Below are 15307 nucleotides of genomic sequence, written 5' to 3' on the forward strand. Positions count from 1 at the left end.
TCAGTGGTATTATCAGGGTCCCAGACTCTTTCCATGTTTTTCTGCCCATCCATCTTCTGTGAGTTTTTATCCTCAGGATTGACCTTTTATGGTATAGCAAGATGGAGGCAACATGTCCAGACATCGTCCACTTGCACGACAATGTCCAAAGGCCCGAAGGGAAGAGATTGTGTATTTCTCTGTCCCTAAGGTGTTCCTTTTTCCCAGAAGCCCCTCAGTGGACTTCACCTACTTGTCTTTTACTGGAAGACTTTAAATGCCCATTTCTAAATCGCTTACTGACCTGGAGAATGGCATTACTGAAGAAAGGGCCTAAAGTAATCCAGATTCCTCTCCTTAGATGGGAACACCCTTGGAAGCATATAGCCTTCCATTACCCAAACAGATTGGTTCTGTAGCGGGAGAAGGGCCACTGGCCTGGCGTTCAGCAGTGTCTGTCATAAGCAGTTTGAGGATCGGGCCCCAGCTAGGGGAAATAAAATTCCCATTTAAGAACATTTCGCAGGCCTGACTACCACAAAACAATTTAAAATAGAAAAATGAACGGTTTTGATGTTTAGACTAAATTATAGTTGTACAAGTAATGGGTACCATAGAAAATTGGTTTAATAAAAGATGGTAAGTATTATTCTTTTCCTGAGATCTTCACTTTTAATTGTGGAACTACGTCAAGCACCGGAAGTACGGAAGATATTACCCTGTTGTGGACACCACCCAGCTTTAGTAGATCCTAACTTTTTACCAGATTTTCTTGAAAGGTCCTTGTTTAAAACAGACGAAGTTTCACTTGTGAAGTACCACCACCTCAAATTTTGTTCTTTTTACTTTTCCAAAGACAAACACTACCTTGAATTTGGTGGCTATCTTTCCTGCTTTGTCATCTGTGTTCTCAATAGAGATGTACCCACAAGCAATGTACAACGTGGTACCTATGCCTTATCCTTTTACAGATGGCTTTCTTCACTCAGTAGTATTTTGAAATGTATCTGATACATGCAGCTCTAGTTCGTTCACTTTAACTACTCCTTGGAATTCCATTGAATGGATATGCCAGATTTACTTACCTCTCCTCTGTTGATAGAAAACTTTTAATGTGGTTTATTCTTGACCGTTTCAACCAGTGTTGCAGTGAACAAACGTATTTGAACATCTCACGCATATGTGCAAGAGTTATATGTAGAGTGTGTACTTAGAAATAAAACTGTTGGGTCACAGGTTGTGTGCAATTCCAACACGGCAAAATATTCCCAAATGGTCTCCAAAGTGGAGACTTCTCAGCAGGGTACGGGGGTGCTTGTTTCATTATTCTTGTCTTGCACTGAGTGTTAGTTCGGCTGAACAGTTCTGAGCTAGGATGGAAGTGGTCTCTCATTTGATTGTACACTCTCCTTATTATGGGTGAGCCTGATCATCTTCTCATTTGGTTGTTGACCTTTTAGACTTCCCCACATCAAAGAGTTGCTTGTTCATATCCTTTGCCTTTCTTTCACATTGAAGTTTTTTTTTTTTTTTAACTCATTTGAGAATTTTTGACATACGGATGTTATCCTTTGTTAGTAATAAGCCTTGGAAATATCTTCTCAGCGTCTGTGTATTTTAACTTTGTGTCTTTGCTTATTGATTCTTGTTACCTCAAGGTCAGAGATGTTCTCTGCTTTCTAAAATGTTTAAAGATTTGCATTTTATATTTAGTACTTGAATGTACCTTGATTTCTGTGTGTGTTGTGAATACCGCATGCCATCTGATTTCTCGTGTTAGCAAGTGACTCTTGGCTCCTCTAAGAGACAGTGCCCCTTCTGTCACTTACCAGGTTTATGTATATGTGCGGGTCCAGGGCTGGCTTTCTTGGGCTGTTTTTCCATACCTAGGCTAATACCACAGTCTTGATAAAGTGTTAATATCTAATAGGACAAGTTCAAAATTGTTCTATCCTTGGCACTTTTTTAAAAAGATTTTATTTACTTATTTGAGATGGCACGAGCGGGTTGTGTGGGGGCAGAGGGAGAGGGAGAACCAGACTCCCCACTGCAGCCCGATGTGGGGCTTGATCCCAGGACCCTGGGACCATGACCTGAGCCAAAGGCAGATGCTTAACCAACTGAGCTGCCCAGGCACCTCTATTTTAAAGACTTTTTAAAGAATAGTTATAGGTTTGCAGTAGAATTGAGAGAAAGGTTACAGAGGTACTTGACTTTTTACTCTAAAATTTTAAGATAGGTTTAGCAAGTTCCATAGAAAGCCCTCATTAATTTTTTCTTGGAATTGCATTGAATTTATAGATTAATTTTGGGGGAATGATTTATGATTAAACTTCATCATGAACCTAGAATCTCCACTGATTTGGGTCTTTTATTGTTTTTCAGTAAAGTCTGATGGTTTTCTTCATAAAGGTCCTGCACGTCTTTTGTCAGATTTATCCTAGATACTTTATTTCTGCAGGTTTCCAGAATGGAATCTTTATTTTAAAAATTACATATTCTGATTAGAATAGTGGGATGGGATTGTGATAGATTGTTATTGATCTTGTATCCAGCACTGTTGCTGGCATCTCTTGTTACCTCTGAGAATTTCTGGATTCCTGTAGGATGTTTCACATCCTGGATTTATTTGTGTCCTTGTGTCATTTAACCTGTTCCTCTCTTCCCTGTGTTTCCTCTAACTGAAAGAGAGCTCTAAAGGCTTGCTTAAAATCAGATTAGTCTTTTCCTTTTCTTAACGTTTTCTGGCGGGTGATGCTGTGGACTTCACCAGGCTCTCGAGCAGGCCTGCACTAACTGTACCCTTTGTGGTTGGGGGGCTGACATCGGATCCCTCCCACCATCAAGGCTACAATCAACTTTGTAGTTCAAAGGTTCCATCCCTTGACCTTTCTCTACGTCTATTATCAGAAGTTGCAAAATGGTGACTGTCATTCCTGCCACTTTTACTAGCTAAAATTCTTCAGTAACGCTCTTCACACTTGTAGCACACATATTTGACGTTCTAAAACCAACGGTAATCGGTACTCCTACTCGTCTCCTGAACAATACTAAGTCCTTAGAAGTAATGCCCATCAGTTCTTCCTGTCCACTGCACTGTTAATGGCCTAGTCGTTTTCGCTCAATCGTGTTTTAACACCTCCTTTGCCTTCCACGAGTTCGTCTCAGTGCTTTTCTCTAGATGTGGTTGCTTCGCATAACCATGGATATAACATAAATATTGTGCCTGTAATTAACTAGTTTTGTGTTTCCATGGGGGCCACATTCAATGTATTATGTCGTCACTAGTCCAGTCCTGGGTGGCCCAAACACCAGACCATACGGCTAGGCCATTAGTGAGAGCCCATGAGCCGGCGTACAGATGTTGTTCACTAGATCTCGGGGAGGTGAACTCTGGCTAGAAGTCCCACATGTTCAGCCCATTGCACGGGGTGTCCACAGCTGTGGGCCATGACCCATTTACCACCCCTGGATGGCTACAGCATTGCAGAGGACCGGCTCGCCTTGGAGGTGGACGGGCTCTTTCATCACAGATTCTTGTCAGCTGGCTTATTTGGTAGAGGAGACCTTCATTAAACCAGCAGTTCATTAGGGAAAACACTATTTCTATCTAATGGGTGGGCAACCACCTGTTTGTGAAGATGGTTAAAGGCTCAGGGTTTGGCCCCTCATCAGAAGATCCACTTTCTTCTCAGGAGAGGACTTTCCAGATCTTTTCTCACCTATGGAATCTAGTTCAGAATTGCCAGATGAGAATGTCAAATTGGAAACGGTTTGATTTAGGGCCCAGTAATGCTAGCCAGTTGACTCTTCAGCAGCAAGAGGAAGTCCTCAAATTCCAAAGCTCACAGGCCCAGAGGTGGAGTTTTCATTGCTAGAGGCACCAGTCAGCTGGGTGATCAGTCAGACACCTCTAGTTCCTCAAGGTCTGAGGGAGACAGAGGCTTTAGGGGAAGGCATTTACTGCTGCCCGAATTGCCCCTACAGTTTCCTTGTTGGGGCTTTCACTCAAATGGACACATGTCTGGTGACTTGTGGTGGAGGCTGGAGGAATAGTCCCAGTTTTGGGATGTACTATCCCTGATAGCTAATATGCAAAGCAGCCAGTTTGGGTGTGGGGCTGCTGCTTTTGTAGTTGGTGGCTACTACAAAATTTGTCCTAACTTTTTTTTAAGATTTTATTCATTTATTCATGAGAGACAGAGACAGAGGCAGAGGGAGAAGCAGTCTCCCCACGGAGCAGGGACCCCGATGCGGGGCTCGATCCCAGGACCCTGAGATCATGACCTGAGCCGAAGGCAGACGCTTAACCGACTGAGCCACCCAGTTTGTCCTAACTTGATTGTGAAATAGCTCCTTGAGCTGTGACACAGCTTCCAAGATGATCACTTGAAAGGCAGGACACTTGGATTCCATCCTCATTTAGGGCCCATCTGGCTTTCAGCAGCTGTGCTTGGGTGGCATGTAATGCAGCAAAAGCAGTTTTCTCCATGGGGTATTATGGAAATGCATAATCACCGGAAGTTCACATTATGCTAGCTATGTCCCATGCACTGATGCTCTGTCACCGGAGAATTCGGAGCAATACAAGTGTATGCTGTCAGGGGAAGGCACATTTCCCCACTCCTAACAAGATCTGAAAATCAAATATTAGCAACGCCATCAGCTGCAAACCAAGAACCAGGTATGATGGTAGCAACACATCCATTCACTTTGATAATGCCGCGCACTGTGGAAATGGACCAAGACCGTGTTCTTTAAGCTTCCACAGTCTACGGTGAAGCCTGTTTCCACTGGCTGGCCAGGTATTCCACTGAAAGGAAGCTCTGAAGCTTTGCACGGCACCCCTGGCTAGATGAAACCTTGTGCGCGAAGACAATGTACTTCTTCTTCTCCCAGGAAAAGGCACGGTTGGGTAAACACCATTCTCGGCTCGGCCTCTGACTGGACCTTGTAATAGAGGTCGCCATGAGTGTGTCCTGTGAGCGGGTTCTTGCAAAAGAGCAGCGAGCACAGTCCAGACCAAAAAACAAAACGCCCACGAAATCACAAAACTACAGCCAGGATCCAGTAAGTTGGGGAATATTTGGGGCTTCCTCCAGAGTGGGGTAGAATCTGGAGACCCCGTCCCATTCCTGAGTTTTGTCCCTCCTTGTGGTGCGGCTAATTGGTGCAGTCGGAATGGGACCAGCTCAGATTGAGGGCTTTGCTCCACGGGACCTGTGAAATCCGCCCCAGGTTTTCGCTTCTGCTGTTCTGCGCGCCCTGGCAGCCCCCAGCCAGCCGAGCTCCGCCCGTCCGGCCTCTTCAGGCTGTCCTCCCTTGCCTCTTAGTCCTAAAATATCTGGGCATGGGCAAGGTTTTTTGTTTTTTTCCCCTGCGCTGCCTTTTTTTTCCTGGCATTCAGTGGCCTCATTACCCAGGATTTTTATTTTGTAGGAAATCCACGTCTTGTTAAAATGACTTGCCTGTTTGAGAGTTTTGGTGGCTTTCTGTCCCGCACGCCCCTCAGGACTTTCCTGATCTTTCTCTCTCCAGACCCCTGGCCATTCACCTCTCCCCAAGGCGCTATACTTGGTCCTTGGGCCACTTCCACCCAAGTGGAGCTCTGACCTTTGGAGTTATTTCCCCTCACTCCTGTCTTCCAAGGCCACCCCCTGAGTAAGGCTATTCATGCAGCCACCACGTATTTCCTGCTTCTTGTGCCCATGTATCCAGCCCAACGAACAAAGCAGAAGCTGACACCCTACACACACACACACACACACACACACACACACACACACACACACACACACACACACACACATCACATGGTATGTGTGACATTCCTCAGGCACTCCTGGCTGCCCTAAAGGAAAAACGAATGGTTAACTGATAGAAATCACAGTCTTGCAAGACAGGAGTCTCCTTCAGTTTACAAAAGTCTTAGTAATTTACAAGGACAAAGCATTTCTATCAATGGCCTAGCTTCCAGAAGGGAATGTAGATAAATTAAATGTCCTTATAATTTGCAGCCCATTGACAGATACTTGAAGAGGGCAAAGTGTAATGTTTCTCCAGGAAGCTCCCAACTATCTTACTTATCTATGCTTACTAGAAGGAAAAACAACCTTAACTTGACCATGGCAAGGCCTCTGGTAGCCTGTGAGTCTTCTTTAACAGACAAAAATCCTTTTGAAACCTCCGTTTTCCTTACCTTCCCCAACTCGCAAGTATATAATCAGCCACCCCTCACAACCCCAGGGCAACATCTCTTTCTGCCCACGGGTCCTGTCCCCAGGCTTTAATAAAATCACCTTTTTGCCCCAGAGACGTCTCAAGAATTTGTTCTTGGTCGTGGGCTCCGGACCTCACTTATATTCTAAAACTTCATCAGTCCCACGGAACCGTCTTGGAGAAGTGATGTAAAACCTGTCTCAGGACAGTTTGTCCCGGGAGAGAAGAACAGACGTATCCACTGACTCCTGTGTCCCATCGGCTACTACCCCCCAGGGCAGGCACTCTCCTGCACTTGCGGGTTGCACAGTGAGGGTGCTGGCTGGGAACCCTGGCAGCGTCCACAGGAAAGCTCCCACCTGAGAGTCCACAGGCGTCAGCTGTGTGGTTACGACAGCATGAAATCGGTCACAGCCCTTGCAGGACCGGCACTGCAGTGGTGGCTGGATCAAGAGACTCGTGAGGCCCAGAGGATGTAAAGTGTTGCATAAAGGGGGAAAGGGGATGTCTGTTACCGCTACATAATGGTAAGTGAATGATTTCGTTTGGCGCGGTGACCATTTCATTTAATTACAAAGAACTACTGTAGTTGTCTGCGCTTTCTAGGCAATCCATATAACTTTAATAGAGCTATATATATAGCTCTATATTAATAGAGCTATATAATAAGAAAAGCAAAGATGCGGTGAATGGGAGGGTCGGGAAGTTACGCTGGGAGAGGAGAGATGCGGAGGGGTGAGGAAACGGGAAGTTTGCACACAGTTCAAGGTTAATTAAAAGCCGCGCTGCGCCCCGCTGCCACAAGAGGGCGCGCGCTGCTAGGTGAGGACGCTCCCGGCGGCCACGTGCGCCGCCGCAGGGTTTTGTTTTCGCAAAAAAGGAAAGTTGAGGCCAGCTGCGAGAGGGGTGGCAGGGCACCAGCGGGCGCGGCTGCTGGCAGGGGACCCCGGGGACTCCCCGGGGAGGGCCCCCGCCCCGTGCGCTGCCCTCGGGTTTCGGGAGGAAGCAGGTGCCGGCCCGCGAAGCGTCAGCGCGCTGCGGCCTCAGCCCTGACTTCCTGGGGCCCAGCAGACACCCTCGGTCCCCGGCGCCCGCAGGCCCCGCAGGGTGGCAAACCCAGGGCCCGCGGGCGGCGCAGAGCCTCCGCACGGGCTTGGTTCGGCCTGAAGCGTCTCTTTTAAAAGTTTGTTTGGCAGCCTTTTTAAACTCGGGAAATGTGGAGTCTAAAAGTCCAGACTTCCCCGCCTCTCGGGCACTTGGGGCATCTGGCAGCCCTGGGGTGCTTCCTCCCCGCCCCCAAGCACCCCGTGCCCCGGGCAAGGAGGGGTTTTCATCGTTTTGGTCAGATGGACATTCAGCGGGACCATTATTCTGGCTGTTACCTGAGCCAAGGGGCACACTTGATACCTCATTTCCTTTTTTGCACAACCCTGCGTGGAGTTAACTGTGGTCTTTCTCATTTGCGTAATTCTCCTGGACAGAGAAAATTACAATAAAACCCCAGCGAGCCACCAGTTGCCTCCACCTCGCAAGGTCCAAACGCTCCAGTTACCCTCCTGGTGGTCTTCGTGAGGAGGCCCCTCCATGTCCCCTCCCCCAGCCTGGGTGGTTGCTCTAGCCAGGCCCCTGGTGCCCAGCCTGGCAGCAACCTGCCTCTCGGGGGCTTCTGAACATTTTTTGTTGTTTTGTTTTGAAACAGAGAACCCCCCCCCCCCTTTTCAATCTAAACCATACGAAAGTCCACTATGTAAAACAGGAAATAGGATATCCATATAAATGGCCAGCTTACAGTTCTATATACTTACTGTAAGGTCAGTCTCTTAAGAATGGAATTAATTTGAGAAGCCCACCGTTTGGAGTAAGACCACTGGGGTTGTAGCCTCATCTCTGGATTCATTCCCCTGCTTTGTCTTGGCTGTGCGGGTCAGAGAAATCCCGGCTCCACCCAGGACACCCAGGATGCGGCAGGTTCAGAGACACTCACCTGGAGGCGCAAGGCCAGGGTCCCCTGAGGCTGCCCAAGGTGAGGGAGGCTGGGGGGGGGGGGCACCGGGCGGGAGGGTCGAGGGTTTCCAGTGTGTTTGCTACTGAGAGCAGGAGAGTGTGTGGTTTAAGGGGTTAACCTATTTTGTGCATAAAATCAGACAGCCACGATCCCCCTGAAGCACCCCTGAGAGTTCACAGGATGTTCAAAGTGCTGGTTGCTGAGGAGAGGCCCCAAAGGCCCTTGTGTTTCCATGGCAACAGAGTCAGCTTTTCATGCTGGGGAGGAGGCCTGGGTGGGAGATGGTGGTACAGGGAATGGGCCAGCTCTGGGTCATCTTAGCATCCTGGCTGGAGGGCTGAGCAGGTAAAGGTGTCTGGAAGAGAAGCTTCTAGCACACGGCTGCAAGCACAAGGAATGTGTCAGGCCCTGGCAGGACCTCCCTCAGGAACACACTTGTTTCCTTCTCTGGGCCCGTCTGCAGACACCAGAGCCAACTGCCTGTGGACGAAGCCAGTTGGCCCAGGCCAGCCCCGGCCTGGCCATTCCTGGGTACGGTGGTCACACGTCAGGCCCAGGGGAGGGCCGGACCCGGACTCAAATCCCAGCTCTGTCGCCAGCCTGGCTTCCCACTCGGCTTTCTCCTTGGGTCCCCGCTGCACTGCCAGCCCGCTCAAGGTAGGTGTGGGGCAGTTTTATTGCTGCTCACACCAGCCCGCTGGAGAGAACCCCACCAAGGTCTGAGCAGGTTTTTCTTGTGGGTGGCAGAGGCTTCCCCAAGGGAGAGCGCCACCCTCCATCTTCCCTCCCTCCCCAGGGAGGCTCTGCCCACCAGGGACCCGGCTGCCTGTGGGGGAGGATGTGGGCAGACCAGCTTTGGCCTGGTCTCCCAGTGCCGCCCCCCCCGGGGGGGGGGTGCTCAGGTTGGCCCCTGACGCCCTGTCCTCCCTCCAGGGTCCAGTCTTCCCTCCTCTCTTTACTTGGTTCAGCCTGGCCGCGACTGCCCTGTGGGCCACCTCCCCGGTGCTGGGAGCTGGGGAGCTGGGTATGGAGTTTGGGTTACACAGGGGTATGGGCCCTGGGCTGAGCAGTCCCAGGGAGGGCCTGGTTCAGGGAGGACACCTGCGTCCCACAGCCTGGATTCTCTAGCACCCACTAGAACATGGTGCCGGCCATGCTGCTGGCCTTGGGCTGGGTGTGACCTGGGTCTCGGTCTTCCCCCACGCCCCAAGAGGCTCTTCCAGCTGTGGAGGTGCCTAGACAGAATGTCTTGTATTGCTTTTTTAAAAAATTGTGGTAAAAGATACATAAAACGTACCAATTTTACAATTTTTAGGTGCGCCGTGCAGTGGTATTATAAATGTTGTTGGGCAGCCACCGCCATCCATCTCCAGAACATCTCCATCTTCCCAAAGGGACACACGAACTCCCCAGTCCCCTGCCCCGGGGCCCCGGCCACCACCCTTCGACTTTCTGTCTCTGAATTGTAACTTCTCTAGGAACCTCCTGTAAATGGAATTGGACAGTACTCGTCCTGGGGTGTCTGGCTTATTTCACTCAGCATCATGTCTTCCAGCTTCATCCGTGTTGTAGTAGGTACCAGAATTTTCTACCCCCCCCTTTTTTTTTTTTTTAGGGCTGCCTGTGTTGCTCTTGAGTACTACTTTCTGTCTTGTGTGAACAGTACTGGCTTCCACCCTTCACCACCAATTTACTCTGAAAATATGCAAATCTTGAGTGGCCCGTATCTTCTGCATCCTTTGCTGTTCTCACCTCCGGGGAAGGGGTGGTGTGCACACACAGGGGTGGGCCCCCAGTCTTCCCCATGAGCTTTGTGGGCCCCATCACTTTACTCCTGGTCGACAGCCTCAGTTAATAAGAAATCCTTGTGCAATTGGCCAAGTCAATATTTTATTACAACACACACACATGCCCACACATCGACACACACATACAACACACACATGGACACAGACACACAGACACACACACACACACACACACACACACACACACACACACACACACACACACACACACAATGGGAATTAAGGCTGAGGCCCGAAAGGAGCCAGGATCTCCTATCTGGGGACAGGCTGACCACAGAGTGCTTCTGCAGACACGCCTCACTTAAAGGAAGAGGGTCTCTCCAGAGAGGCTTTCCAAGCTAGATAAATTAGGAGATGGCTTGGTTTCTATAAGAGGACTTAAGGCAGCTTCACTCCCCTGAGGAATGTGAAGTAGAAGCAGAGTTAGGCAGGAGTTTTCAGAAACCCCTCCCTCGTGGGTTAAGTGGGGTCATCAGTCCCTGAGGCAGGTGGTTCTCAAAGCAGGAGGGAGAGACCACATTTCCCTGGAGGCTGCTTTTCTTTCCCAGGCGGGGAGGACTCTTCTCCAAGGAGGACTGGGAAGAGAGGCTCCGCGCGGCTCAGGAGCCCTGGAGGACGCCGAAGCCCCCCTCCTGCGCCCACCCGCGTGGACGGGACTCTGGCAGAAGAGCACAGGGTCAGAAGCCCTTCGTGGGGGCTGGCCCACTGACCCTCCTGTCCGCAGGGCCCCCCGCGGGGCCGGGCCTGGGTTGGCATCACACAGCTGCATCTTGGGAGGGAAATGGCAGAGTTAGGCCGGCTGGCAGGGCAGGGCCCACGCAGAAGCCACACAGCAGGGGGCTGACCTGGTTCGGCTCAGTGCACTTCCTCCTTTCTCCACCCCGCACCCACCGCCCTTGGAATGATTTTAGCCTTTCTAAGTACACTTCTCAAAGAGAAAAAAATTCAGTAGTGCGGGGAGGATTTCCATCCCTGCTCTCCCCCTCACCCCCTCGCCGCCCCCCCCCCCCCCGCCCCGCTTGGTTCAGCCTGGCCGCGACCAAGCTGAACCAGCCCATCCTCAGGGGGACTTGAAGTGCCTTTTGGCTCTTCCTTTGTGAATTTTAAGCCGTATGTTTCTGCCAATATTTACACACATACCACCTTTAGCTGTTACCTAGTAACTCTCTTTCACGTTCTCTACTTTTCATCATTCATTTTTTTTTTCTTTAAACAGCTTGGCCGAGATAGACTCCACATACCATACAATCCACTAAATCCGTCTAAATTGTACACTTCCAAGGTTTTCAAATATTCATAGGATGGCTCAAGCACTGACCACCACAATGTGAGAATATTTCATCACTTCCAAAAGAGGGCCCCTGCCCATCTGCCATCCCGTCCCCCAGCCCCTGGCAACACCCCCCGCCCCCCCACCATCTTCTTTCTGCCTCTTGGGATGAGCCCATTCGACACATTTCCCATCAGTGGGATCCTACAGTCTGTGGTCTTTTGTGACTGGCTCCCTGCCCTCAGCGTCAGTAGCTTCTGGAAGGAAATGGAAGCTCTGATGAAACAACCCTTCTGCGGGGCAGCTCAGCCCACAGGCCGTGCATGCTCTGATATTTTGTAGTGTAGAAGAACAAAGAAAGGAAGGGCTGGAGTAGAGAAGTAGACTAATCAAAACAGCTCTTAGCAGTGTTACTTCTAGAAATGCATTCTAAAGAGAAAGGGTATTAGGGATGAGTGTGGGGTTGTATTTACAAGGCTGTTCTTTACAACACTGTTTAGTAGCAAAGAATTAAAAAAACAAAACATAATGACCCCAGATAGGAGGCAAGTAAACTATGATACAGACGTGCAGGGGAACTGCAGTGAACTGCACACCAAGGCACGGAGCCATTAAAAGTGAGGGAGAAGAGGGGCCCCGCCTGGCTCAGTCAGTGGAGAGTGTGAGTTCGAGCCCCACGGTGGGTGTAGAGATTACTTAAAAATAAAATCTTAAAAATGAATGAATGAATGAATTCATAAATAAACTCTTAAAAAAAAAACCAACATGTTGGAGAAGAATCCCCAACCATGTGGGGAAAATGCCTGATTGGTGGTTAAGTAGGGGAACAAGAGCAGGTTACAAATAACACATAAAGTCGGATCCTTTAATAAAAGCAACATATATATCTATGTATGTTTATATCTGTCCATCCATCCATCCAGAGAGAGGAAATACTGGAAGGACAGACACCCAGCAGGTGCTATTTTGGGTAATGTGATGACGGATGGTTTTCATGAAAAATTTTTTCTTTTTCTTTATGTGCACTTTCTAAATTCCCTACACTTCATTTTTGTCATTAGGAAATGGATTTAAAGAAAATGGTTCAGCATCAGCGGCGGACACGTGAGGATGTCCCGGGCTACGGCAACAGGACAAGAGCAGAGGGCCTTGGGTTCCGCCTCTCCACCTGGGCCCCTACCCCTCAAGGCCTCCCCTGCAGTGGGGCCCCTTCCCTGTTGCTGAACTCCACAACAGGCCGTCCCCCTGTTCCCCGGCAGAGGGAACTTTCAGAGATCGCCTGTGCTCCGACAACCGGAACTCACCTGCTGACTGGGTCACACACGAGATCTTGTAGGACATCCAGATGCTCGCCAGGCAGAGGAAGGTGGCCACGAAACCGAAGACCTGCACAGGACAGAGAAGAAAGGAGGTTCCCAGGCCAAGGGCCAATCACTCAGGCTGTCCTTTATGTTTCTCATCCCTGTCTCAGCTGTGGCCCAGGGGGAGCCTGGGGAACCGAGTGACCTGACCACCTGGTCCTTGCTCAGGTGCAGGGCCCTAGCTCAGGCCTGGCCCTCAGGCTCTGGGCTCCACCTCCTGGCCCTCCTCACTCTAGGCAACTTCAGGGCCCATGTTGGGGTTCGTATTTACAACTGAGCTGAGGCCAAGGCGCTGTCTGTACAAGACAATTATCTGGGCTAATGAAAGAGAAAAGGGTGGAACTGTACATTTCAGTAGGGGTTTTTAAATTTCTAACGTTCAAATGGATTTTACTGGATGGGGCAGCGTTGCATTTCACTCTTAATGGCTTTCTGTTCTGTCTCACTTTATAGCTGTGTAATAGCCAGAAGCTGAGGCCTTGATATACAGTTTTATGTTTGCACATATTTCAACAATCTTAGACTAAAATCAGTGAAGGTAGTGCTCCTTCCCTTTCTGAGGATCTACCCAGTGCTCAAGTGGCTGATCTCGCTGACCTAGGAAAGCTGACCCAGCCCCGTCCAGCTTCATTTAAAGATGAGGAACAGGGCGGCCAGGGAGGAAAAGGGCCTCGGGTGGGGCTCATCCGATGGTCCAGAGAGAAGCAGGCACACACTCTGGTGTCTGTCTGGCACTTGGAAGCCTGAAGCCAGTTCCTGACCTGTGAACAGCAACGCAGGAGCTATAACTTACTGACCACCGACTATGTGCCCGCCCGGGTTCTAAGCCCATTAGGTGTGCTGGTCCCTTCAACTCCCACCCCACTGCCAGGTGGGTGCTGCTCTTACCTCCTGTCTCCCTCATCTGGCAGCTAAAGACACGGAGGGACAGCAAGTCAGCTAGTTTGCCCAGGGCCACGAGCCAGCGAGGGCCGGACATGGGATGTGCGCCCTAGGAATCTGGCTCCAGAGCCCTGCTCGATTTTTGCCCAGATGTTCCTGGACTTGCAAATGGCCTCCGGTTGGCGACGTGGCCACAACCACGGGCTGACGTGCAGTAGGCACAGCCCGGGAGCAGCCAGACAAAGGGCACGGTCTCCAAGGGTTTGGTTTGCTTTTCAAGCCTGGCTGCTGGTTTACAGAGGAGGCTGCCCCCACAGGCCCACATCCGCCTTCCCCTCCCCCAGGTCCCTTTCCTTGGCTCCTTTTGCACCGATTGTCTGCACCGCATAATTAGCCTATTGGAGCCTGTCCTGGCCCCTCATTGTCTGTTCTGCACAATTAGCACATTAGATACCATCCCGGTCTCCTACTGTCTGCACTGCATAATTGAACAGTTTATTATATTGCTACATAGTGCTCTTCTGGATGAAGAGCCTTGTTTGCTAATTGTTTCATGGGCCTTGGCCTTGACTCCTAAACTGGATGACCACTTTCTCATAAACAAGGACTGTATCTTTTTCTTTCCTCTGGACCCCCCCATGGCCGAGGCTTGGTCCTAGGCACCAAGATGGTGTATGATAAATGGGGCTTATTGGGATTCTGGGGCTAAGAAACATGGTTATGTGCAACCTGAATCATAAAACCCAGGGAGAACCTCTCCATGTGGTCCCGAAACACAATGGGCACCGGTTTCCTCTGTGTCTCCCTCACCAGCCTGCCTGTAGTCGGGCGGGTGGTAAGCTATAGGTGGTGCCCACCCCTCTGCTTGGGAACTGCAGGGGGAGGCATTTAAGCCCATGAGTGTTCAAAGGCTTGGCTGCCCCGTGCCCACCTTTGGAGGACAGACCCCACCCCTCGGTGGAATTCCAGGCATTAACCCACTCCTAGCCCAAAGTCTGGACAATTTTGCTAACATATAAATGAAAGAGTGACTGTCTCATAGAGCTTTTCTTAAAACTCATTTTAAAAATTGAGGTGTTTGGGTGGCTCAGTCAATTAAGCGTCTGATTCTTGATTGTGGCTCAGGTCATGATCTCAGGGTCATGAGATGGAACCCCGTGCCGACACGGAACCCGCTTAAGATTCTCTCTCCCTCTGCCCCTCCTTGCCCTCGCACCCACTTGCTTCTCTCTCCCTCTCACTAAAAATACAAAACAAAACAAAACAAAAACCCTCGTTTAAAAAATTTCATCTGCTCATCAGTGAGGCAAATCGGTATTGCCACCAAACTGTAACCAATTAGCTAAATCAGAAGTCAGATGGCAGGAATCTGTGTCTTTTAAAAATAAATACATACACGTGAACACACCCATGTATATATATTTGCATATGTGTGGTAAACACAGCTCCCACAGCACTATATTTTTATACATTTCCATCCTTCTATTCAGGCTATCAGATGGATTAATTTTCACCTTTGCAAGGTCTAGCAGTGTTGTTTCCCGGCCTGAATACTGTTACAAATCAGGACCAGCAGAGCTGCCGCTCATGGCAGGTATCACTAACTGATCACATGCTCTTTTCCTGGGCCCCAAAGAGGCCTCAGGATCTTTGCATAGCTCTGAGGCAGCCACCAACGAATGGCCCGAACGGGCATGTGCATTAAGACCGACTGGCCCCCTGATGTGAGGAGTGGCTGTCTGAGGGAGGGCTGGGCCGGTGGGGCCATCTGAGTGTGCCAGGA

General features: G+C 49.9%; 1 protein-coding gene across 2 annotated transcripts in view; it reads right to left on the bottom strand.

The window, feature by feature from the left end:
- Positions 1-9171: 9171 nt before the first annotated feature.
- CMTM7 (CKLF like MARVEL transmembrane domain containing 7) overlaps positions 9172-15307 on the bottom strand; it is a 56829-nt gene continuing 50693 nt past the window's right edge. Inside the window, exons 3-4 of one of the 2 annotated variants that reach the window (XM_027585586.2) lie at positions 12586-12667; positions 9172-10780 (exon numbers count right to left, since the gene is read on the bottom strand). In XM_027585586.2, the coding sequence (XP_027441387.1) occupies positions 10767-10780; positions 12586-12667 (96 nt within the window). In that variant the 3' untranslated portion in view covers positions 9172-10766. The remainder of the gene's footprint in view (positions 10781-12585; positions 12668-15307) is intronic. The other variant, XM_027585585.2, reaches the window with a different exon arrangement.

The sequence above is a fragment of the Zalophus californianus genome, chromosome 1 (genome assembly GCF_009762305.2).
Source record: "Zalophus californianus isolate mZalCal1 chromosome 1, mZalCal1.pri.v2, whole genome shotgun sequence".
Taxonomy (NCBI): Eukaryota; Metazoa; Chordata; class Mammalia; order Carnivora; family Otariidae; genus Zalophus; species Zalophus californianus.